The following is a 26,823-nucleotide window of genomic DNA, read 5'->3' as shown; positions in this document are numbered from 1 at the left end:
CAAGACTTGGACACATATTGTCTCTACCTCTTCCAGAGCAGTTTTGCTTTAACAAAATGGCACCTTGGAAGCACACCTTCTCAGAAACAATCCTAGTCCTTTGGAATCACTTCCCATCTTTTCAGCCTTCTACCGGTAGTAATCATAAAATCATAGAATTTTGGATTTTCCATCAAGCTTTGGGATGGGGATTGAGCAGGGAGGTTGCCTGAAGATCTGGCAAAATCTGGTGGGAAGGGTGGTTTTGATTTTAGTTCTATTTTCATTGGTGGTTATGAGCCTTCTAGGATCCTTATTATGAGATTGGTGGCCATGTTTATTTTGTAAATAAATAAATAAAACAAGAATGGCTAAACACTCAAAGCCACCTCCCCTGACTAGATGTTCTGCAGATGTTTGGACTACCTTCCAGAGCTGGCATCAAATCCAGTTGGAAAGGCAGACTTTAAGAGCACGAATCATAAACTTGTAATCAGATTAATCTGGCCAGGGGAAATTACCATGATATTTTCCCGCAAGAACAGATGATGTTCTTGAGAAGCTAACCCTGCTTTGGACCCGCACAGGGAGGATTCACACATCCACCCACCCGGGCTGAGTTGCAAGCCGACATTCGCACTACGACGCCTTTCCCATAGGGCTGCCTCCAGGGAGGGGAACGGCAGTGATTTCTCCTGCTAGCCAGTTCTGGCCTGACGGACCCATCTGTTGCCATTTCAAAGCGCATCTCTCCGTCTCTCTCGCTCTGCAAAGCGCGCATCCCTTCGCCTTATACACCCAGAAGGAATTCCCGGGCAGCGTGCGGGATTCCGCGCAGGCGCAGGCGCCGCGCTCTCGGTCGCCCTCTACGGCGGCGCGGGGAAGCGCAGGAGGCCCAGCGGCGGCGGCGGCGGCGGCGGAGCGAAGAGTCATGGCGTCCGGGCGAACGGCGGGCCGGCTCAGCCTGAAGGAGCAGCGCTACGACCGGCAGCTCAGGCGAGAAAGAGCCGGAGGGGTCCGGCTGCGAAGCATAGGGGAGGAGGGCTCTCTAAGCCGCGGGTCGGGGCGCTTCGGGCCGGGGGAGGACGGAGGGTCAGCGTGTCCCATTGGGGAGCCCGGGGTTTGTAGCCTCCGCAGTTGCTTTTGGCCCCGCTTCTCTCGTGCAAATAAATCCCTTCTCCTTCTCCTCCTCTTCTTCCTCCGCTCCACCCGGAGCCTCCCAGGCCGCTAGGGCTCGGCTGCGGTTCCTCGGGCTCCCGGTTGCCCGGATCCGTCGGATGGAGGATGGCCATTCATTGTCCTGCCTCTCCTGGTTCCTTATTTCCGGAATCCTTGTTTATTTCTTTGTTTATCCTTCGGTTCCAGAGATAAGAATTAATGTGCATATTTTACGTTTGCATATCTAATTGTATGTGCGTGTTTTCACCATCCACGCACATGCATATGTTACATATGCACAAGTCTTAACATGTCTTCATGCATATGCAGGTCTACAGGTGTCTGTGTGTGGTATAAGAATATTACATATTGTGGGTATATGCAGAGTATTACACACACACACACACGTGTGTATAATAAAGATATTTCCATTTCAAATATATTGTGTTCGTGTCAGGATTCCGGCACTTAGCCCCAATTAAATCATGAGTCTCCAGCCAAACTTCCAAAACTTCAAAAGGATTTATTGGAAGTTAACATGTCCGGCATAATTCATATTGTCCAACGAGACACATCCATTAGACAAGAGTCATCAGTCATGTTCTCCAGTTGGAATTTTGCGTGGCAGAAACTTCAGTCACCTAGTTACTATCTTTGAAAAACTATTTAGGGAATGCACTTTGGATTTCCAAACTGCTGCACTGCTCCCCCTTCCCTTTCTGTTGGCAACTCTAAAAAGACCATAGAAATATTTTATGAGTTGACAGTTCGATTATTTCATTTCATGCACAATCTATGACTGTCTATCTATCCATGCATCCATAAATACAATATGTGAATAATGAGTGAGTATATACACAAACATACAATAAAATGCTCATTTCAGGAAACCTATGAGAGGACAGCAGTAAATATTTTGAGTGACTGATTATGTCTGTTTTGCCTTGGGTTCATTTATTTTATGCTTCTGTTTTACTCTGTACAGACAGTCTCTTAATCCATTTTTTCTGTCTCTGAAATAGTTTAAATTTTAAAGCAACGATTGGTAATGTATCACTTTCCTACAGCTTTCTCTCTAGTTCTTGATCTTGAAAGTCAAATTTCTTGATGTTGCAGGTTATGGGGTGATCATGGACAAGAGGCTTTAGAATCGGCTCACGTTTGTGTGATAACTGCAACAGCCACCGGAACAGAAATCCTCAAAAACCTAGTTTTACCAGGTACAAATGACTTTTAAAAACTGTAATTGTCCCCAGTAAAGTTGTACTTTAATCTGATCGCTGGTTTGATTTGTTCTTTAAGGTATTGGATCTTTTACAATCATAGATGGGAATCCAGTCACTGGAGAAGATGTTGGAAACAGGTAATGCGTTTTCTACAAATATTTGGTAATATTCCGGTGAATATTCCTCCTATGGTATAAACAATGGAATTATATAAAAGCATAATGATTTGTTTTAATAAATAAAATACTTAGGAAATTAAAGCTCCATTTTAACGTATGATTAAAAATCACCAATGATGACTTTTCCCAATTATTTCTCTACATTCCAGTTAATATTTGTGTAAAATCAATGGTGCATTTGTTTTTGTTTTGAGATTAGACAATTGTGCCACAATGTTTATGCTAAGAATTTCATTTATTTTTAATTAAAAAATATAAATATTCAATGGGATTTTTTTTTAGTCCCATTTGCAATGGGAGATGGGAGATTTTTTAAAACTTCTGGTTACTTCATGAACTACAGTTAAATTGAGTGCCATTTTTAATACTTCCATATTGTTTAACTGGAGGGAGCACTGATAGACTCAGAGTTCTCTATGTCTATGTCTGAATGTTCTATGGTTGGTAAAAGCATAATTTCTGGTCAATTTCAAACTTGGTGGGAATATGGAAAAATATGTGAAATTCTTTCTTGCTGCTATAAATATAGTTTACATTGCTATGTAACCTTTGCTGCTTACCAATTTTGATCATTTCATTATACACCAATGTTGAACCTTAGTCAACATTCAAATGCCATTGTTCACCTCATTCCTTGTGACCATTTTTATAGCATGGTTAAGTTGTAAATCTTTAAATAACAGAGATAGACTAACCCTGAAATGTCCTGATTGGAATTGTTGGTTTTATTTATGTGAATCTACAAATTCACATACATTACTCAAATGTATTGATTTCAAGAAAGTCTTTAAAATGTTGCAAGATTTTAGAGAGGAAGAAAGTATTAAAGAGTTTTCTATGGAGGACACTGTTTACATTGCTTTATTTTAGAAATTGTGATTATGATAAAATTCTAAAGGAATATTTTTTTCTTTTTTAGCTTCTTCCTGCAAAGAAGCAATATTGGTCAAGTAAGGAAATACTAAATGTTTTTATTTATGTGAGTGATTATGTAATGCATAGGATCCATGCAATTAAAGGTTTTTTTTTCTTTTCCTTTTCACAATAAACATACACACATGTCTCATGTGATTAACAAGGCAATTGCATACATATCTATAGAGAATTTATTCCTAAATAAATATATGTTGCAGCCTGAATTTATATCCTTGTGTGACCTACTTTTAATACAAATGAGTAGATTTCTTAGATAGAAGCGCATGTAATCCTTTTCAAATGATTAGTTAATTCGCATTGAAGATCTAACCATGGGTGCTTGCAAACTAAGTGTTCTTTTGAACAAAACTTAGAGCAGTTGTTTGTTCCCTGTTGTGTAAGTCTGTATGCCCTTCCATATCCATTGCTGGACATTTTCTGGTACGCCCTAAATCATACACATCTATGTTTTCAGAAGGAATAGTCTCAGGATTTCCCTTAACATTTTCTCATTCATATTTATTAAAGCATCTGTATTCATATCCCCCTTGAACATTGTAATCTGTCTACAATTACATCCTTCCCAAAATCCTTATTTGGGAAATTAGAACATGCAGTACAATTTTGTACCTATTTATTGAAAGTTGGGGGTGGGGTTTTTTGGGGAGATTTATATTCTCACTTTCAGGATAAAAGTTTAAATTTGTTAATGGCAGTCACAGAAATAACTTATTTGCTTATTATTTTTAAACAGAATCGAGCACAATGTGCCACAGAATTGCTGCAAGAGTTGAATAATGATGTCTGTGGAAATTTTGTGGAAGAGGTTTGCATTCAATATTTTTAATTCGGAATCTTTCTATATTTATTGCTTTATGCTGCAATACAAATGGGTGCTTTTTATGTTTTCTCAAGAACCCAGATAAACTTCTAGACAATGATCCTTCTTTTTTCTGTCGGTTTAATGTCGTGATTGCAACTCAACTCCCAGAAAAGTAAGTTGGAACAAAATTTATATTATTGTCTTTATATACATGTGTTTTATTTCATGTTCGTTTTATAAAAATGGAAATCGTATGTTTTTATTTTCAGCATATAATCTCCATAGTTGTTTATTTTTGTTTATTCTTTGCTTGCTACATCTCTGCCTCAATTCAAACATGTTCTATTGATTAAGCCACAGTGTCTTGAGTTCAAATATTACACTAAGTCAACACCAAACAAATAATATTTGATTTAATGTGATGTGTGGTCTCGTTGTCCATCCATCTCTTGTCATTCCCATGTACCATTGGCTTTAAAATTGTGTGAGTGTGGCTCAGACTAGCTTCTTTTTGATCTTCATAATACACAAAGGTCAAAAATCAAAGCTGTTAGATATTCTACCAAAAAAGGCTGAATGGGAATTTTACCCATGTTTGATAGAACACAAGTACAGATATAACATGCCTTTCAAAGAATTGCTATTTTATATGCAATATATGCAATATAAAATTGTAAATCGTTTTAAAAAATACCAGAAAGTTGCAAGCTATCTATAGATGCTCCATATACGGAATAAATATTTGCAGGTAGATTCTAGTGGCTGTGTATTTTCTGCTCCTTGTTCACTGTTCATTTGCCTTATATCTTCTGTTTTTCAGTACGTTGCTCAGACTCGCTGATGTCCTCTGGAATTACAACATCCCTCTATTAGTTTGTAGGACTTATGGATTAATAGGCTATATGAGAATTGTTATTAAAGAACATCCCGGTAAGCTATTTAACGGTTTTTTAAAAATTCCATTGTTAAAGAACATCCAAATAAAATACTTGGTTATTTAAAATTACCCTGATATGTAACCATTTATTAAATATGATAACCAAGTGTCTATGGTTTTTTTTCCTGTATTTTTAATCTCAGGTGGCTCATTTTCAGAAACTAACATCCAAAAACTAACATCTGTATGAAAAGATGCATGCTGAAAGAGATTATTTTGATAAAGAATAGATTAAGTAATTCTTTAAATCATCCTTGTAACTTGTAAGGCAGGAAATATAACCAGTTCCCAATTATAGTTCATCATTTGAAATCTGACTTGAAATACTCCTTAGGATTTTACATTGTTATCACCTCTGGATGCAATGTTAAATAGCCAGGAAAGGTCATTTACGTTTACATCACTTACAAATTTATGCATAATTATTGAATTGTGTTTATTTAAAATATTTTAAGGCCATCTTTTTAAGCACGAGCGCTTCAAGGGCAGCTTACATAGTAACATCTCTTATAATAATGGGAGCAGAATTGTGGGGAATCCACAAGCCTTAGCAATAATGTTACCTTCAGCTATGACTTTAAAACTGAAATGTTGTTTAATTTTTCAATAGTTATAGAATCTCATCCCGATAACGCCTTGGATGATTTGAGACTAGACAATCCATTTCCAGAGCTGAGGGAACACGTTCAGTCTTACGATTTAGAGCACATGGAAAAAAAGGTTGGTACAGACTTGGCCAACTCGTCAGTGTGTGCATACAAGCATTAGAGATGTCTGAAAGGTGCTTTTTCAAGAGGCCACTGGACTATTTGTCTTTGAAGACATTTCGCTTCTCATCCAAAAAACAAAGAAAAGTTTTTCTCTGAAGGCCTTTCACTTCTCATCCAAAAGACTTCTTCAGCTCTGAGAAGAGAGCTGAAGAAGCTTCTTGAATGAGAAGTGAAAGGTCTTCAAAGAAAAACCAAATAGTCCAGTTGCCTCTTGAAAAAGCACCTTTGGGACAACTGTGATTTGGATGACTGAGAATCTCCATAGACAAGCATTGGAGGTGTTTCTTGAATTTATTCTAGAACTGCATTATATGCAATTGAGAGTCTATGGAGAGTCTCAATCATCCAGGTCATGGTTGTCTCAAAGGTGCTTTTTCCCAAAGGCACCTGAATTTCTTATTTTTTCCTTGAAAAACAAGAAAATCCAGTTGCTTATCATCAGAAAAGCATCTTCGGGACATACAAAGGATATTCTTTTCAGAGATGAAAATCGGGCTTGATTTAGATCAGTGGATTCACCTATTATATGTCAAATCTGATTTTGTTATGGTGACTGGCTCACTGAAGTTGCATAGAAATTTGTTCAGTCTGTTCGTTCTAGGAAAAAAACAAAAACAAATCCAAGCATGCTTTTTGAACAAGCTCCATAATTACAGACTTGCCTTCTCCACCTGCTTTCACCACACTCTCAAGGTGTGGCAGCCAGCCAAGAAGCTTATATAATTCAAAGGTATCTAAAATGATTTGAATTTCTTTAAAGTGCCTGGCTCCATTTGGCTTGTTGGGATTTCCAACATAGAATTTGTGAATCTCTGCTTTCAGCTATGGGTTTTCAAAATCAGGGCACCGAGGAATGTTTACATTCTGTTGATCTATCACACAAAGTGAAAGGGATTATTCCACAATGGTTTTGTAGCGACCCTTACGGAAGGCAATTCTGTTGATTTAGCTGTTTTTGTTGCATTATGAATTGAGTTTGTACCAGCAACCTTACTTCCCAACAACCCTGCTTTCCAACATTAGAATTGCATTATTTTTGTTGGTTTCTTTATTGTGCTATACTGGCTTTAATTTTGCATTTGCAGGAACACAGCCACATTCCATGGATTGTGATTGTATCCCAGTATATAGAAAAATGGTGTAATGAGGTATGTAGATACCTTGAAGGTAGTAGTCTAACCTACGCTATTCTTGCTTTTTGCTGCAGATTTGGGGGAATATTGCTGAAGATTTGGGGGAATAATGCCTTCCCTCCAGAAAGGCTTATGTGCTTTTATATGCTGAAGTCTTGATCACGGGCTGCCTGCATGCTGCTGAAGTCACAGGGTTGAATCAGGCAATTATAGCAATAACAGACTTATATACTGCTTCACAGTGCTTTTACAGCCCTGGTTTACAGAGTCAGCCTATTGCCCACAACAATTTGGGTCTTAAATTTTACCCACCTCGGAAGGATGAAGCCTGCTGGGATTTGAACTACCAAATTGCAGGCAGGCAGTAGAAGTAGCCTGCAGTACTGCACTCTGACCACTGCGCCACCATGCAAATGGTAATTTTAAAAAACTGATGTACACTGAGTCATGTTTAGAGTAGAACGGGCCTTAAATCCGTTACAGCTTGTTCCACTGATAGTAGGTATTTACACTGAAATGTATTAAACTTGACTGTAATTCACTGGAGTATCCTGGCTTAAACATATGCACAAATAACATTTTGATGTGCTCCACTTTTTATATTCTTACTTGAACCTGTCTTCCAGCAGGTGCAGCTACCTATGATTTGATTAGCATTATTATATTTACAAGTAGAGTAGAATTTTAAGACTCATTTGTTCTTACAAAAAAATTGTGCCAAATTCTCTTACAGTTCAATGTTGAACTAATTTTTACTTGCCTTAATACATTAGTTTAATAAAATTCAAACCTGTGATATTTCTGTTTAGAATAATGGTCAGATACCTAAGAACTACAAAGAAAAGGAGGCCTTCCGTGAGATGATTAGGCAAGGTGAGAGTTTTTGACAATCTCTGTCTGCCTATTGTAGCCTTATGTTTGAGTGGGCTTTATTTAAAGACACATGTAAATATGTGTCTTAAGTCTACATCAGTGGCATGCAATATGTATCAGAAGCTCATTAACTGATCTAAAAAAAATCCCACATATTAACATGAATTCAAAAGATAAAGGAGGTCTGTTTATCACCTATTTTCTACTTATTCAGTCAGTTCTTCATTTCTTTCTAGGAATTTTAAAGAATGAAAATGGAATCCTGGAAGATGAAGAAAACTTTGAAGAAGCCATTAAAAATGTAAACACCGCTGTAATTGCCACCAAGGTAAAGGAAGGTTGCCAGAACTTTTAATTGCATAATGACTGCATTTCTAATGGGAAAAAAACCCGATGTGGAAATAAATAATTTATTGAATTTGGCTTTTAGGTACCAAGTTGTATTGAAGACATTTTCAGCGATGACCATTGTATCAATCTCTCACAGCAGGTAGTAAATACAAATTGCTTGAATATTCTAGTCCAATATTCTCTGAATAAAAGAACTTGGGTCAATCAATTTTGGTTTTGACTTGTTTGGTTCTTCTTTGTCTTTAGACTCCGTCTTTTTGGATTCTGGCTCGAGCTGTAAAAGAATTTGTGAGCAAAGAAGGTCAAGGAAACTTACCTGTCAGGGGTACAATTCCCGATATGATTGCAGATTCAAGTAAATTTATCAGCTTGCAAAATATGTTAAGTATTTTTCTACAGTTGTATAGTTTCATATTTGTATTGAGTTCCCTTTCAAAACCAATATTTTCTGCAAAGATTTTCATTGCGACTTTATAAGCTCCCTATTTTGGGGTGGCTTTAACTTTGGTATAAAGGTGCTCTCAAACTGATGGCAGAGTTTAGCAACTGCTAGCTCTAAAAATATCAAAGATTACTTTTAATTCATAGTAAAAATAATAAGTCATAATCACAATGGAAAATGCTTTCTATTCCTCTTCCTGTAAATTCAAGACGTGCCTTTAGGCAGAGGCAGTATATAGAAGTGATAATTTGTAGTTGGGTTGGTTCCAGATTTGCATTCAGTAGATGTCAGCAAAGGATCAGGACCATACCATAAGTTGCAGTTCGAAAGATTTATTGGTCAAGCCTACATACGAGAATCCGGTCAACTAAAGTTTAGTACTAAATTGGTGCCAGATAGGAGTAAACATAACTCAAGAGGGATGGGACTCAGTTTGTAGCAACGTAATGACTCTAAGCTGATGACATGCTTAACTCTGCCCCTCAAGCTCTATCTCCTCTTCTCTTACAGTAGCGTTCCACTGCTACTGGAAAAAGAAGTCAGGACTATGGTGTTTTTAATTCCTCTGCATATTGGCCATGACTCTTAGAGATTTGGTAGTCCTTCCAAAACATCAAGGAAAAACATACTACGGATATGATGTGATTAAAAAGAAAATAATTTCCTCAGTTCCTTTTTTGTAATTCGATTTTACTAATTTGGGGAAAGGACAAGACTTATTTCATCCACTTCCAATTTCTTGTTCAAATAATTCATATTCTTGGTCAGAGAATTCCAACTTGAATATAAAATATTGAAAATTCTTACTGCTTTGCACGCTCCATAAAGTGCTTTGCACGCTTACTGCTTTGCATCCTTCATAAAGACAGCACAATTGGCTTTGCGTTCATTTGTTACTACTAAGTAAAGTATGGATATTCTGAAGCCTATTGATTTGGGGGTTAGATTTGCTGAAGTTCATTGTTTAGAACTTTATTTTTTTAAGATACCGTGATAAAGCCAAGAAAGATGCGGAAGCTGTGTCCAGTTATGCTGCAAAGCTGTTGCAGTCAGTTGGCAAAGTGAGTAGTAGAAAATGCACTTTTCATTCTCTTAAAGACAGTAAAGGGGGAAGTAAAATGTATTTATTGATGGGTTTTTTTAATTTAGAAAACTGCCCACCTCACAAAACAAATGAGTGGGGGTTGGGTGAGGCAGCCTGAAATTTTTCTTGTCATAATTGATTCCCAAAACATGGAATTGTAGAAGACAGATAAAGCATTATAATTGTGTATGTACGATTATAGACATAGAGTTATAGAGTTAAATCAAATTCTATTAACAGGAATCTAGAAGACAATGGTTAGGCATTCTAACTTCATTAAACCAAATGTGCATTTTGTTCACAGGCACCAGAATCCATTTCTCAGAAAGAATTAAAATTGCTTTGTAAGTATTTCATTATATTTACATCAAGTTAATAAGGCTAAATTTTAAGGAATACTCTTTAGTTGCTTCCTTTTGACTGTTTCTACTAATGGAATAGGCTAAACAAGGAATCATTCATTGTTTAATAATCTAACCAAATTTCCTAGAATGCTGTTTTCCTAATTAGCCTCAATAGTTCAGGAAGAACACTGAAAAAAGGACTTTGCTACTGTTTAGCTGTATACTGTATAACTATAAGTCATAGTTGAAAACTTCATAGAAAATTTGAAATCTTCAAATTCCATGGCAAATTTTTAAACACTGTTTTGAAAAAAGGACTTTGCAAAACGTCCTAACTATCTCTTGCAGCTTGTAACAATTAAGTCTTTATATGTAAAATACCTCTTCTCTCTTGCTCTCTTCCCATTTTCCCATCCTCCTTGATATTCTGTGTTTAGGCAGTAACTCGGCATTTCTTCGCATAATACGATGTAGATCTCTTTCTGAAGAATATGGACTGAATACGTCAAACAAAGATGAGATCAGTAAGCTTGCTTAATTGTGTCCTTTTTCAGAGTTTTCATGTACAGATAAATCTGTTTGAAACAGAAGAGGCAGGGCCTTTTTTCTGCCGTCTTCATTTTTGCTATAATGTAGAGGCAAGATTTTAGTTGCAAGAAAGATACGAGATTTCAAAAACCTTTTGAACTTGTATATGTTTTGAATACAATGTTGTAGCGATGAATCACATGTGTAGCTTGTTTTTATTGTTTAATAAACACTCTTACTGTACCTGTATAACATTTGAATCTGTCAGTAGGTAGATAAATGAATAGTATTTTATTAACTGAGTTAATAAAAGGTATTGGCATAATTTATAGCTAAACAAGCAAAGAGCATAGAAAAAAATTACGTTGGTGTTTTATTCCCATTAATCCTATCCAACACGGTGAATATCAAAAGATAGTGGCAATGGTGACTCAAATTATCCAGAGTGTTTAAATTGTCTACCGTGTATTACAGGAATGTTGCTTCTTAATGCAGTTAGTTGGAACTGTTTTTGAAGTCACTGTTCATAAGATGACTGATAGTTTCCCCTTACGTTTGGCACAACTGACTAGATCTTTTTATAAAGTTTCTTTGTGACAGACATTTAAACACTATATTAGAATCTAGTTTATTTATTTGCTTCCTCTTCAGCACTTAAAGCACCTCATGCAGCTCTTTAACATATAGTTAAGTCTCCTGTCATGTAGGCTGACTATATGTTCTTACCTATAAATGTGTAAACATGACATAGGGCGGATGCAAAGAATAGAGAGGAAGAGATATAAATACAATATGGAAACATTCTCATAGCAGATGGAATATGCTATGGAAGAAGTTGAGAAATTGGAAACATATTTAATTGTTAATTTCAGGCCTTTAACAATTTTCTCTTGATTGTTTGCAATTTACATGTTGTTTTGTTACTTGAAGCTTCCCATATGGATAATCCAGATAGTGAAATGGTGCTGTACCTAATGTTACGAGCTGTGGACAGATTCTTTAAACACAATGGTAGATACCCTGGTAAGGTTGTTTTCAATATATCATATGCTTTCTGAAATAAAAATGAATACTTTCTGTAATACAGCCTTAATAGCACTCTGTTCAAATGTATAAATGTGTCACAGATTGAAGTTTTAATCTCTTGTAAGTGGGTATATTTGATAAGTCTAATGTACTTTAAAGGCTTAGAGATGCTCTTCTGCTTAGTATATTTTTCTATGAGATAGAGTATTCTCTTCTCTAACAAAAAGTAGAGAAGAGTATTCTCTTCTCTAACAAAATTATGTTTAATTTATTATAGTTCTGTCTATAATAATCATATCTTTTTTTCAGGGGTTTATAACTATCAAGTGGAGGATGACATTGGAAAACTGAAATCTTGCCTTAATAGTTTTCTTCAGGAATATGGATTGCCTGTAGCAGTCAAAGATGATTATGTCCATGAATTGTAAGTGTTAAATTGCAAATATACTTTCCAAGATCTTATTATTATGCATTATAATATGACAACTTTATTTTGTTTTGTAGTTGTCGATATGGAGCTGCTGAGCCACATACCACAGCAGCATTTCTAGGAGGTAAAAAGCTTTTTTTATGTGTCCATGGTGAACCACAAGCCAATTGACATGAAAAAGATTTAGTATGTCTTACATTGATACTACTTTGTATTTGCATGTCCATTGTACTCATAATATCTTTGGGTTAATTAGAGGTAGTAACTATTCATTATACTGATATAATTCCCTTTGCTCTGATAAAAATGTCTCAGATTTAAAATTGTTTCCAAAGTTTATACATGTACAATAATACTAGTTCGTACTCTATAGTTGTTAGTATATTTTGATATATGTTCTGAGATATTAAACAAATGAACTCTAAACTTCAGCCAGTATTCTTTTGCAACAAATCTTAGATGCACGTAAAATTCCCCGGATTAAATTGCCCTATTTGAATTTTAATTGGGAGGATCAACTAAAATGAATTTGGAATCACAAACTGTTAATGAAAATAATGAAGATCCTACCATAATTTCTCAGGGAGCGAAGTTGGTAATTGAATTTTCTTGTGCCTATTACCCAACTTCTCTTGTTGATGATAGGTTATATAAGGGGTCTCAACTGACAAATTCAGATTATCGACAAGCTTCTGCCAGGAAAAACTTGAATCTGCCAGAGATTTAACATGGAAAAAGTGCAATTGGTCATTGAGCTGAGCCAATCACGAGAGTATTCATGCTTTATTTCTTAAAAATAAAGCTTTTTATATCCCATTGATGCAAGGTAGCATCTGATTAAAAAAGTACAGCTAGAAAATATGCATTTGGATTTGACTCAATTGGCTTCTGTTACCTACTATTAATTTATCATTTCTTGGCTGTTTTACAGGAGCTGCTGCTCAGGAAGTTGTGAAAATTGTTACCAGGCAATTTGTAATATTTAATAACACCTACATTTACAATGGGATGTCTCAGACCTCAGCAACATTCAAACTATAAACCAACCCAACTGCATTGTTGGAACCTGTAACTGGTTTTGATTTGCATTCTGTTCTGTTAAAAGTAATGCTTAAAAGATTACTGTTCCTTTCTTTATATTATTTTTGTCTTTCTAAATTCTTTCAAATTGGAATAAAACACAAAAAACATTGGCTGGTTTACAGGACTCAGGAAAGTATTTTTAAACATTTATTTGTGCTAAATAAATAACTGTTTGAAGCAAATGTGCAGTGGTGTTAATGAGTAACATACAGATATACTACATGAAAATACTGGTTCACAAAAGGAATTGGACATTCATTGAAAGCTACCGGCAAAGAAAAAGGCAGCAATTTTAAACTGATTTTTTTCGTTGTTGACACCAATATCTTTTTGACGACGTTTTGGAGGTTTTCACAATGCTTATGGCAGCTTTCGGAGATACGTGGCTGCAGTGGAATGGAGCTGACAAAAATCACTGCTCAGTTTTTCTTCTACGATCAGCTGTGGTCTAAATTCTAGAACCCACTCACTATAATATGCAGCGTTATTCTCAATATTATGAATGTGTCTTTAAACGATTAAGAAAATGTAAAACGTTTTGGAAAATAATTCATGATATTATGATACAGTGTTCTGGTTTACCTACAATAAACGTTTTTAATGGGCTGTGCAAGATTTATTTATATTTTGAGAAAAGCAAACCCTTTAAAAATGGCTGCTCTTGAAACAGAACATTTCAGTGCAAAATCATTGTTGATATCTACTCTAATTCTGTCACTAGAACAGTGTTTTGGCCCAAATGGAAATACTCAATTTGAGACTTGTGTATTTGTCTGAAGTGGTGTAGGGTTTCCTGCCTAGGCAGGGGGTTGGACTAGAAGACCTCCAAGGTCCCTTCCAACTCTGTTATTCTATTCTATTCTATTCTATTCTATTCTATTCCATTCTGCATATGGACTTCACAAGATTTTTTTCATCCAGTTAGTAGCTGCGCACTAAGTTTCAAAATTGGGTAATCTACCTTGGAAAGGATGTTATGGGTCATTGGTAAAACAAAATTCGGTCCCAATTGTGGTCATGAGTTGAGGTTTACCAGTACAGGAGATAAAGTTGCAATGTCACTGCACTTAGATAACACATAATCAGAGTTAGAAGGGACCTTGTAGGTCATCTAGCCCAACCCCCCACCCAAGCGGGAGACCCTACACCATTTCTGACAAATGGCAGTCCAATCTCTTCTTAAAATGTAGTGGGAACATCTCAGGGAGCCTATTTGTGTATGAAAAGGACCTGCTATCATTGCTTTCCCTCCAGGGAAAAAACTGCTGGGACTTGTAGTTCCAATTTACCTGGAGGGCACCTGGTGGGGTGGGCTGCTATTGAATGACATAGGCAGCTTGGTGGGAAACAAGAAAGAGATGAAGTGTTCAGACTTGTAAAGGCCACATCAAGGTGGCTAAATGCTGGAAGGGCAGATTGGTGGCCTGCAGATTTCCATCATCCCAGGCCCTTTCAGCCAAGACCAGAGGCAAATTCAAAAGCTTTATCATTTGCTTCCTGGTTTGACTTCCCTCTGAGTCAGCTGAGCAGTGGGGTGGAGGTGCTGAGCTAAGAATGCTGGGACTTGTAGTTCCAATTTACCTGGTGGGCACCTGGTGAGGTGGGCTGCTATTGAACGACATGAGCAGCTTGGCAGGAGAGGAGTTTTGTCCATGTGAGAGGCAGACACATTTATTTTAAAGAGGTCTACAAAACACCCACTGTATTGAAGACCTGTGTAAAATAAGGCACTCTTAGGAAGAAACAAAATTCTCCTTAGGGGCGTCTTTTTTGTGGGGAGGGCTTGGCTGCATTTATTTGTGATTGTTTCAGAAAAGCGCCCCGTTTTGCACAAGAGAAAGTCAGGCCTTCAATTCTAATTGCAGATGTTCTCTGAATTGATTCAGTCTCATCCTGTTTCAACTGGGTGGCATCGAACGTATCTATTGTCAACAGTGGACAAAGTGTGTGGTTTTGACTTCAAATTTCCATTTTATTCTTCAAGGAAGACGTTTTCTGTTAAAGATGGCTGACAGGCCCCATTTGCTGGATTCGTATATCTCTTGATGTCCTAATATGTCTCCTTTATTGGAACGTAATTTGTTTATAATCCAGCCCAGGGGTGTCTTCAGGGTGTCAGCAAAAAAAGTCAAGATGGCGGCTACAATATTGCCCTCTGAAGTTTCACCTGTTTTTTTATTATTATATATTATTATTATTACTACTATTATTATTATTATTCTGCCATCTTGATTTTGTTGCCTTGAAATTCAAGCACCCTGAATGGCGTGGAGCTGAGGACCCATTCTCTGAATCTGAGAGGCAAAATACTGTTTAATCTTTGCAAGGAGGCTTTTTTGCCTGCCTGAAAATGCAAATCGCCCAGTAAATCAGGCAAAGTAAAAAACATTTATTAAGGAGGAGGGTCAAGTCTTTTTATAGGGTACAGAAACAATTGATACATAGATTTGGTATAGGCGTTACGTTAGAAAGCGAGCGCTCAAAGACATGAATTATATGTGAGAAATGATTAATAGAAAACATTGGTTCTAGGTAATATTCCAGAAGTGGAATATTTATGAATTAAGCTATAAAATAAATTATTCCCTTTTCCATCAACATTTGCATCTTGCAAGTGTATTTCTGTTGTTTAATTGTTGAAAAGGCAAATTCTTGCATACCAAAAGAAATGGTCTTGAATACAAAGGGAAAAATGCTTTTTTAAAATTAGAAGAGGCCTGGACTACCATGTTAAAAATGCTAATATTGCCTTTTTAAAATGCTAATAATGAAGCATAAAATTCCAGGTACAGTACCAGATCCACCTGTTTTTTTATACCTCCATTTCAACATTTTGGACTGCAGATGCCCCAGACCAAGCCTGGGTGTTTTGTAAAGCTACTCTTTACAAAACATAGACAAAGGGAAGTGTTGGATATTTAATTTTGTGTCCTATACTGAGTTGGGATAGAATGGATAAAAAAACTGAATAAATTTTATATACCATTTTTCCTACTTTTTAATTTATAATGAAGAAATCACTTGTGTTTTATTTCTCTTCCACCTTCTTTATTGTAGATAAAAGCTGAGGAAAAAATAGAATCAAAATGGAAAATGGAAAAGATCAGAAAATCAATTGTGGTAAGATTGGCATAGACACAATGTATTAAAGGATGATATTAAATCTGCTCTGTGTATTCACAACTATGGAAATAGTTCTTTTTCTGGTGTTTGTGAATGCTAACGCAAGTTCAAACTTCCACGTATAAAGACATGGATTAACAACCAATTCCCATTTATTAAAAAAAATATTTCTACTTAGTTCACACTAACTAGTAATTGTTTAGAATATTGTTGGCATTCTTAACATTGGTGCAATCAGCTGTTCCAGATGACAAGATTCTGCCATTGACAACTTTAAAAAAAGATTCTAAATATACTGAAATTATTGTTTTATCCTTTCAGATATGAAAACTGATCTAAATTTACTCCTTGAATGTCTTAAGTATCAAATGGACCATCCAGCTTCTCAAAAAGAAGCCTTGGTTACTATTTATTCAGTTTGTCAACAAAACGGTAAGTCATTGAGTTTTACAATTGTAGGTCTATTGTGTTTGTTTTGGCTCTTTGGGATTATTAGTATGGAAATAAATGTTCTTTTAAAACATCATCCATTATTCACTAGATCTGTTTTTGCTACAGGTGCTGCCTGTGAGTATTTTAGAGAAATAGGAGGTCTGATATTTGTATGGAATCTTGCAAAGTCACAAGTGCACAGTTTGGTTCAAGAAGCTGCTTTATTTACAATAGGAGGTTTGGCTGAGAATAATGGTAAGACACAATTTCATTCTCATTTCATTATACCATTCTTTCATGTATTTACAGAATCCTTTGTTTTTATTGATCCATTTTTGAAGATCAGTACATTACATTGTACAATAACATGTGCATTTAAAAATATTTTACTTTTTATCTAAAATCTGATCACCTGAAAAATAATTTTATCAAGGAAATTTCTATGTACCAGTAGCTCAGGTGGAGGGGCAGAAGATGGTGAGCCAGCTGTATTTTAAACATCACCAGATGTTGAAATGTCAGCTTTTCTACAGAAGGAAAATTAAAGAACATAAATATTGAGTCAACGCTATGAAAATACTTCATTATTCTGGTTGATTTTATACGAATGCACCTTTAAACTCATAAGTGATTCTGCAAATATTAATAAAGAGATGCATAAATGAAATAAGTACTTGAAGTCATGGTTGCTATGAAATTATTTCAATTCCCATCAAAATAAGCTCCCTAAATGTCATTGAAACACTCTTAGAATACAATCCTATTCTTATCTATTTAGAACTACTCTCAAGAGAGTGTGTATGTTTCAATCTGGGTATTATTTCTGTACTTGAATAATTTTATGAAATATAAATATTAAATGTTGAAATATTTTATGTTCCCAAAGCTACCATTATAATGTAGTTCTAGCCATATTTCTGAAGTTCCATTAGGTGGGTGAGAACAGTGGCTAGAGTTCCTATATTTGCTCAATTACAGCAATAATACTAGCATTTAGACTTATATACTGTACTTTACAGCACTCTCTAAGGTGGTTTACAATGCCATCATATTTGTCCTCAACAATCTGGGTTATTGGGGGGAATTAGCATAATTATCAGGAAATTCAATTGTATTTATCAATTAATGTGATACAATACTGTGTAGTCTTATTTACATTATATTTATTTTTTTAGTGTTCTGCCAACAGATGTTATGCACAGCTGAATTATTTAAGGATCTTCACACATTTTTAACTAATAAGGATTCAAGTATGAATTTGAAAAGAATGTCTGTATATGTCTTACTGGTGCTGGCTTCAAATAATAGTAAGATTTTTTTCTTCTCCATAATAAAGAAATTACTCAAACACATATATATACAGATAGTCCTTACTTAACAATATGAAGTCTACTAAAATTGGTTCCCATCTAATTGGGATGAATCAGAAATCCTAGTTTGTTTTAGGTAAAATGTTGAAAATTTGTAAACACTCACTAAATTTCATTATTAGTTGCTTAATACTTGTTCTATTTATTTTTTTAAAAAAATGTTATTTAAAAATATAGACAGTGGACAAACACATGTGAGAGAATCTGGATGCCTCGATATTTTGCTACACTTATTCAGGTAAACAACCCTAAAAAAAATCAATTAAAAAGTAATTTTTATAGACCCAAATGACCTTTTTCATTTTATGTCATCTATTTTCTTGAACAGAGTAATTCCTTCAGAATCTCAAATTAACCTTTTCGATGGTAAAATTGATCAGTATCATCTGTGGTCCTCGGTTTGTAGTAATCTTTGTGTATGTGTCAACAATCCTCAGAATGGTAATTAGTTTGTTTATCAAGCTCTTCTTCTTCTTCTCCTCCTCCTCCTCCTTCTCCTTCTTCTTCTGTAAATAGGTGGGAGGGGATGACAAATGGCTGATGTTCAAAGCATATTTTGTTCCCCTCCAGAGGAAAATCAGAAAGCCTGCAGTTTGGTTTTTCCATATGCAAAATATTGGCTGCAAAGTAGTATGAAGGCTGAGATAATTCGCCCAATATGTTCATTCATTGGTCTCACTGTTGCAAATAATTGTAAGTATCTAATAGTACACACTGTATGAAAATGTTTGTGGAATAAAATATCATTCCTAAGTGGAAAGAAAAGAGATAGAGTGTCCTGATGTGCGACAAAAACTCAAATGTGATTTTGACAGGATGAAGTGATGATGTGAAGTAAGGGAGGTTGTGTAGTCTATGTAGCAAGGCTGGCATATATTTTCCTTTCCTTTTTTTGTTTAATTGTATGATTTTTCTTTCTCTTATTAGGTTTGTTTTAAGTTAATGCTACAGTTTCCATTTCCTTTCTAAAAATAATGAAATCCAAAATTTGGCAATGCCATTGAAGGGATTAGGAATAGCAAAAAGGAGATTTAAAGGCTACAAAAGGCATGGTTTGATGCGTTGTGCAAGCCAAACATGAATTATTCAGAAAAAGGTTATTTAGAAATCTAAATTTTTAAGATTTATATGAGAACATTAATATTTCTTTCAGTTTCTTACTGTACTTATTTTATGAATCTTGTGGAATAAACTAGTTTTGTGTATATCAGTTACACATTTTGGGTTTGTTCACCTATCTCAGTTATAAATGCGGTTACAACTGAGTTTGAGATTCCTTTAGAGATTTTTTTATTTTGATTTAGGATTTTGTTTTATTTATCTGCTTTAACATAATTTAAGAGCTAATTAAACATTGCTCCCCTCTCCAAAGCTCTTTAACTTTATAATGTCTTTAACTTTAAAAACCTGTATTGTAAAGCAATCTGGTAATTGTTTATTCTTTGGATTATTTTTTTTCCAAGCAAGAACGCAGAATTTTTTTATTTCTATTGGGGGATTAGCTGTTTTGGACGAGCTTCTTTTCAAACTGATGCACGGTTCATTGGGGAACAACGCAAATATAAAACTTGCTGTAGTGGTGACAAAAACATTGGATGCCTGCATTGCTAATAACCGTAAGTAGTTTCTGTTCGTAAACTTACTGTGTGTTCTGGGTGTGGGTTTATACTCAATTCATTATCTTAATAGTAACAGATGATCTTATCTGTTGATCTTATTGCTAGGATCTGTGTTGCTTTCTGACTCTCTTTGAAACAATTGCAAATGTGGTTGAAATAATTTCAGTTACATTAGGAAAGTTGCCCAGATCTCCTTCAATGTACAGATAATCCTTAGACCATTCAGAGACATTTCACAGTTACAACAGTACTGAAAAAAGTGACAACAGGTCTTCGCACTTACGACCATGGCAGCATCCTCACGGTCACATGATCTAAATTCAGGCACTTGGCAACCAGCATGTATTTTTGACAGTTGCAGCTTCTCAGGGTTATGTGATTGCCATTTATAACCTTCTAGCTGGCTTCTGACAAGCAATGGAAGTTGGGTTTGTTTAATGAACATGCATTCACTGAACAGCCACATTAAGCCATTCGCTTAATGACTATGGCAAAAAAAAAATGTCATAACATCAGGCATAGTTCGCTTATTGATCACCTGACTTCATGATGGAAGGTTTTGGTTTCACTATGTGGTTGTAAGTTGAGGATTACCTGTATTTTCACTTCTTATATGAGCCACGGTGGCACAGCGGTTAGAGTGCAGTACTGCAGGCTCCTTCTGCTGATTACCGGCTGTCTGCACTTTGGCAGTTCGATTCTCACCAGGCTCAAGGTTGACTCAGCCTTCCATCCTTCCAAGGTAGGTAAAATGAGGACCCAGATCGTTGGGGGCAATCGGCTGACTCCGTGAACTGCTTAGAGAGGGCTGTAAGAGCACTGTGAAGCTGTACATAAGTCTAAGTGTTATTGCTATTGCTATATCCTTGTGTTTATCATGGCTACTGTGCACAGATAGTAACATTTGATCTGGAGAGAAAGTTTGGAAAAAACTGGAAACAATGGTACAGAAGGTTCTCCTAAATGTACAATTTCGCATATGGTTTCTTGCATTCTATTGCATATCTAAAGAGGCATTTTTTAAAAAAACTGTTTTGTGTTTACAGCTGCAGTTGGCGTTCATTTACCAAAGTATAACATTGTGCCTAATCTACTGAAACTGCTTTCTTATAACATTTTGGACTCAGGAGAACGATTCAGCATTATACTTACTCTTGGACATTGTACAGAAGTCTGTGGTAAGATTCTTAATGATATTTTGACTTTTTTATTTGAGGGTAGTGAGTGCTGCGTTAAGGTGCAGGCTGCATTCAAATTTCAACTTGTAGTTTATAACAATAAACAAGAATGACCAACCTGATAGTGATAGAATAACTTATGTCTGATTTTTGAAGTTGCATTTAGCTTTCATCTAAATGTAAAAATCAACCAAAATAAAATATTGGAAGTTCCTAGTGATGTGAGTCCAATAAAATACATGTATGAAGTAATTCCAACAATTTAATAGAACTTTGCACCCTAAATGGGGCAATTTGTAATTGTCTCTGCATTTATCTGAGGGAGAAGTTCTGAGCAAATACAAATAGGATTTGACAATATCTAGGAATTGTGGTTTGTTAGCTTGACAAATTGTGGAATTGTGGGAATCATTCTCATGTTTGACCTCTGCCAAAATATTTACTGTATACTTTGAACTACTACTGATTGTGTTTACACATAATAGTATGCTACAGTTAGCTTAAAATGGCTTATTGAATAAACTAAAAATGGCTAATTTGGGCAACTTAAGCCATAAACTGTAATTTACAAACTACAAGTTGGTGATCCATAACACTTTAAATTATGCATTGGTTGATGTGTATCCTCTATAACTATGTTTTAGGATAACTTTTGAATTATTTTTTTGTGGAAAACTATTATAGTTTTAAGCTAATATAAGTTCTTGAGTTTATGATATATCCTAACAATCAACTGCTGATGGTAAGTTGGCCATGATAGCCAGATGTGACTTTAAATTTTAGACCTTTCTGGGAGTTTGAGGTTTGAAGTAAGTGAGGTCACATGTTTCTGATTAAGTAAAGTTGTGGTGAAAAACTCAGAATCAATTGCTTTTTCTTTGAAAGTTGTTTTCAGATAATTTTACAGTTTGAACAAATGTGTTTACTGAGGCTGATTTATTTTAGAGGAAAGTCAATATACTCTGATTAAGAACAATGGTCTTCCACTTATGATTCAAGCATTAACTGAAATGCAGGATGATGAACTAAATAAAGCTGCTACCTTTGTGTTGCAAAACTGCAAACAGATGAGTAAGTTATCATTATTTTGATTTCTGTATTTAAAATCACCTGGACAGGTATCTAAATACCATAGTCATATACCATAATCATGTAACAACTGTATCCAAGTTCTCAGTATTTGAAGCTGTTGCAAAAATCAGTTATTTAGGTTGAAACTAATTGTATTTGTTAGACTATCTTCCAATATATAAATTATAAAATTATTTTATAATAAGTTTAATATTGTGATTGAGAATGTGTTTTTGTGAAGCGATGCTATAAAATTAGCAAATCTTTCTAAAATTTTCCTAGTGGCATCTAATGCTGTGCCCTCAGTTGTTTTATCCTATGCTAAAACTCCATGATTGGAGTGGATGATTTCATCCAGAAATGCTTAGATCAAGAAACTGCTATTAAACAATCCATTTTGGTCATTTGGGTGGTTTCTTGTGTGAATAAAATATTTTATTTGATACAACTCAAACCTTAAATATGTTACACATGAGATGGTGATGGATGTAATTTATTAAGTCATTAACACAAATATACATCTTTATTTCTGTGAAACAATTGTTTCTTTTCTTTTTTCACTAGCTGAAAAATTGTCGGTGAAGATGAATCAGCATTCATTCCAAGAGGATGAAAGAAGAATATTGGAAGTGGATTGGCAGAACAAAGAGAGGATTCTTGAAGATTATTGGAACGAAGCAAAACAAATTTTATACAGAATCAAAGGGCTTGAAAATGAACAAGAGGTTTTTTTTCCTTTCTTTCTTTCTTTCTTAGTAGTTGAGGAAAACTGTCAACATCAGAAAGCCTCTCCAGACATTCTCAGTAGAATCTAATTGTATTGTTTTATTCTAGTCTTTCAATTAATGGAATTAATAACTCAATGAGCTATGCTCATTTGCATTTTAAAAATAAATGGAGTGAAATTCCACTCCCCTGTTAATCAATGCTTATGGCCCCTTCTAGGTATTTTGAGTATTCTTTTGCATATAGGTTTGATTTCTTGAAAGTAATTATTGCTGAAATAAATATTCAATCATGATACTAAATTAATGGATTATAACCACATGATTGAAAGCAATTTTTCACTGGCTTCCTATTGTTTTTATAGTCAAACAGAAGGTATAATGTTTGCTTAGTTCTGTTTAACATCTACAGTCATGTTGGACCTGATCCTATCCTGCAACTTTGTTTTTTGTCTCTGTGCATTTGTTTCATTTCCCTACTGTTTTTAAACATAGGAAAACATCAGAAGAGAAATATTAATTGATGAAGATACCCCTCAAGAAAAGTTTCTGCAGGCTATGACCCAACATCATCAAACAAATTCCAGCAAGCAGCCATCAGATAACGGCAAAATATATTTAGAAATGAAACATCCACTACAAAATACTATTTCTAAAGTGCAGACTACTTCTAAATTTGAAAAGAGTTCTTCCAGTAGAGAACAAGTGAAGTCTGCCTTTTGGAATTCAACTGATGCTTCACTCGCCCCAAACAATCACAATAATCTTTATGCAACTGAAAAAATAACAACACCCAGCATAAATGAAGCTTACACTACAAATAAAAAAAGCTTTTGTGACTTTAAGAAAGGTGATGTTCAAGCAAGGTACTGTACCTAGGATCTTCTGTCTAAAGCTGGCTTGCTAGTTTGATCTTAACAGTAAATCAGATTTTCAGGTAGAAATGTCATTTTGGGTTGCTTCCAGATTTAGTTATGCTTAAGATGGATCCAGTTATTTTAAGTTACAAAAGGCCTCTTATACTATTTAATTCCTTTTTAAGTTTTGTAATGAATTCTGAACAGGCTAGAATTTTATCCTGAATTGTATGGGAAGCTTTGTTATCTAAATGTTTCTCTCAAAGACAGAAATCAACTTGTACCTTTCATAATAATTCATGACTTCTAGATAATGCGATATGCAGGAACAATGTGTGTTATTCTGTGAATTTTTCCTCACATGTCAATAATAATGATAGGATGGGAGAATTTTTCATATTTGAGTTTGAATGTGAAACATCAAATGGATCAGTGTGATAAAGCAATATTGTGCAAGCCCTGCATTGTTACATGCATGTCATAGTATTATATATATGAGCTGAAATAAGATGGAATTTGTGGCACAAAAGTACAACATTGGTTTGATTATTTGACAGATTTGGCTGTGGATACCCATGAATGAACACTGTATGTTCCTCAGTTAGTGGTGCAATATGTAAGATTGAAGTATTTTTGAGGCATTTGTCAAATTTCCAAAGTAAAATTCTCAATAATACTCTCTTAATCTTTTCAGTGAATTCATTTTTAAGAAACCAGATTTTGTAGTAAAAAGCCCAATGCAAAAGATTCAACATTCAGGTAAAATATCTAAATATTTTAATTTCAATTTGATTTTTAGAAATTATATATTTTTTGTATGGATGGCTGAAAGGTACACATCTTCATTCTGTGATGTGCAACTCAAAACAGCTAAGTGCTAGCTAGTATAGAATAGTATTACATCAAAGTAAGTTTGCTTTATGATTCTAATTCTTTTTAACAATCTTTTGAAGGACTTGAATCAATATGTAAAATTAATATCAACAATGTAAGTCCTGTGTTACTGTATTATACAAAGGAAACTAGTATAACAGAGTTAGTGATTAAATTGATAAACCAAAAATTTAAACTGGAAATGTTAGTTGGCAATTAGTTTTTATATATGTTGATGTGTATTACTGCATTTCAGTTTCTTTTAAAATATAGTGGTGATATATAAAAGTAAATACACCCATTGCTTAATGCATTTCACATTGGATATTTTATTTTTCAAAGAGCTACACTATCCAAGGAACCCAAGCAGAGGAGTGGGCCATATTCTGACTGTTCCCCCTAAAATAAGAGAACTCAGATGTTCGGGTAATTAAAAAAAATTAAATATGCTCATAGATTTTTCTGTTCAAAAGAAAGTCTCACTGAATTAAACAGTAGTGACACCCCAAATACGATTTCAGCCAGCCAGCCAGCCTATCCAAAGTAATGAAAATTATTGGGAGGGCTGTGCAACATGCCTAATATTAGCCATATCAATATGGGTATAACAAGATGGCATGGATAAGGAGTAAAATTTTCTGGGACTGCCCTCCCTGTGGCTACATACCAATATTATACTTTCGTTTGCGGGTGGAGGGGGGCTGCTACTATATAACTTGGCTTCTTCCTTGCCTAGCTTGAAAAGTCTTGTTTGGGCTTTTTTATGAGGATATAATTGACCTGTAGGGCAATATTTCTATAGATCTATTGATTTTCTTGATTTAGTGATACATTTATCACAATGTGGTTAAAGCAGAAAATAAATATTAAATAATTTAATGTCTTGCACCTGTAACATTTTATTTATATAATATTACATTCTCAGGTTGTAGAATAGGTAGACTTTCCTTAAACAGCCGGAACTTTAGCAAGACTCTGCAGTCTTGTCAATATCTGTGTGAACAACACAAAATTATTCTAGAATCTGAGACGGAATATAAAAGAAAGTTGAGAAGATCCATAATGGCTAACAAGAATACTTCTGCATATAATAATGGTAATCACAATGAATGGAGATTCAGCTGCAAGGGAAGCTCAACAACTGTGAAAGAGTTAGGTGTGTCAAAGAATCTTTATCCCTGGTAGTAATATCTAGTTTAGCTCAGTTCTATGGTAATTTTCAGAAAGTCTGAATAAGCAAATAATGTTTTGTTTCAAACAGCAAGTTTTCAGAGTGATGCACATTCTAAGAACCAAACAATGAAACAGATTTATAGCCTTCAAGACCAGGATCTGAGTGAAAACCATCCATTTGAAGAGGAGGTATGGACAGCTAAATATCAACATTTTGTACATTAATATCTGGGTATAAATTCTAACACCAGATAAGTGTTCTTTGTTGAAAGGGCTTATTCAAAACTCTTGGTGTGCTGTTTCAATTACTATTGCAGAATGCTGAAACACTATCAAATAGCTCTACAACAACTTTAAAGAAAAGGAGAATCAGGAAAGATTTTACATCAGAAGAAATAAGTTATCTTTTGGAAGGTGTAAGGAAAATGGGGCATCATTGGAATTCAATTTTATGGGCCTACCCATTTCAGAAAGGACGGACAAATGTTGATCTTGCTAAGAAATACTGCAGGTTACAGGTATTTTTGTTTTGTTTTACAGCTGTTTTGTACATGGATTGAGAGTAGCAGAGACCTTAAAAGTTAATAGCTAGTTAGATAAATCAGCTTAGAAAGACTAAGAAATGTGATCTTAGATGGTGATGGAGGAACCAGTAATAAATGCTAGTCATACCCCTTTCCTGATTACTTCAACTCTTCAGCCACATCAGAAGCAATGAGTAATTGATACAATAGGTTTAGCTTTGTGTCGGTTTTTCTCTTTTACAGAAGAATGGAAAGAGCAGAAATACCCAACCTCTGTGAAAATGGCCTGTGACAAAAGCTTGGATGTATGCAGGATACTTGCTTTGTAACTGGAGATTGTACAGTTAGATGCTCTTTCCACCAAGACTTCATTTGGAAGATACGTTATTTGCCCGGTGCAATTATGTTGCCTATATTGCATACATTCAAAAGGATCACGCTGCCTTTTAAGCAAGTGTATAATAACATCTGTAAGAAATAAATTTGAAAAGAATGACTAAGAAGCCCATGAGTCTAACGTTTATTAAATTGAATTATGCCTTCGCGCTCTGCTTTTGCGTTCCTTCTAGCCATTTGAGCTTTTCAAGCTCTCGGCAA

The 26,823-nt window shown here is 35.1% G+C and overlaps 2 protein-coding genes across 3 annotated transcripts; both read left to right on the top strand.

The window, feature by feature from the left end:
- The first annotated feature begins 798 nt into the window (after positions 1–798).
- On the top strand, positions 799–13,463 carry NAE1 (NEDD8 activating enzyme E1 subunit 1). Its single transcript, XM_026719092.2, has 20 exons — positions 799–975; positions 2,254–2,357; positions 2,440–2,500; positions 3,462–3,492; positions 4,212–4,283; positions 4,373–4,452; positions 5,101–5,210; positions 5,828–5,937; positions 7,073–7,135; positions 7,930–7,993; positions 8,230–8,321; positions 8,424–8,483; positions 8,591–8,724; positions 9,772–9,847; positions 10,175–10,214; positions 10,652–10,738; positions 11,673–11,765; positions 12,078–12,192; positions 12,273–12,322; positions 13,130–13,463. The coding sequence occupies exons 1-20, from the start codon at positions 911–913 to the stop codon at positions 13,237–13,239; spliced, it is 1,617 nt and encodes a 538-aa protein (XP_026574877.1). The 5' UTR covers positions 799–910; the 3' UTR covers positions 13,240–13,463.
- Positions 13,464–14,159: 696 nt separating this feature from the next.
- Positions 14,160–26,721, top strand: TERB1 (telomere repeat binding bouquet formation protein 1). 2 transcript variants are annotated; one of them, XM_087940583.1, is made up of 18 exons: positions 14,160–16,401; positions 16,726–16,836; positions 16,963–17,091; positions 18,012–18,143; positions 18,384–18,444; positions 18,535–18,647; positions 18,777–18,899; positions 19,670–19,822; positions 20,872–21,003; positions 21,949–22,074; positions 22,639–22,799; positions 23,295–23,665; positions 24,351–24,415; positions 24,872–24,955; positions 25,455–25,685; positions 25,791–25,891; positions 26,020–26,220; positions 26,470–26,721. In XM_087940583.1, exons 1-18 carry the CDS (start codon positions 16,368–16,370, stop codon positions 26,503–26,505), a joined length of 2,364 nt encoding a protein of 787 aa, XP_087796709.1. In that variant the 5' UTR covers positions 14,160–16,367; the 3' UTR covers positions 26,506–26,721. The 2 variants fall into 2 exon arrangements, with proteins under 2 accessions (XP_087796709.1, XP_087796710.1); XM_087940584.1 differs by lacking the exon at positions 25,455–25,685.
- Positions 26,722–26,823: the final 102 nt, after the last annotated feature.

Source organism: Pseudonaja textilis, chromosome 11, assembly GCF_049901715.1.
Source record: "Pseudonaja textilis isolate UNSWEBS1 chromosome 11, rPseTex1.2, whole genome shotgun sequence".
NCBI classification, from domain to species: domain Eukaryota; kingdom Metazoa; phylum Chordata; class Lepidosauria; order Squamata; family Elapidae; genus Pseudonaja; species Pseudonaja textilis.
The sequence above is the reverse complement of the archived record's forward strand: the minus strand, read 5'-3'. Positions and strand labels throughout refer to the sequence as shown.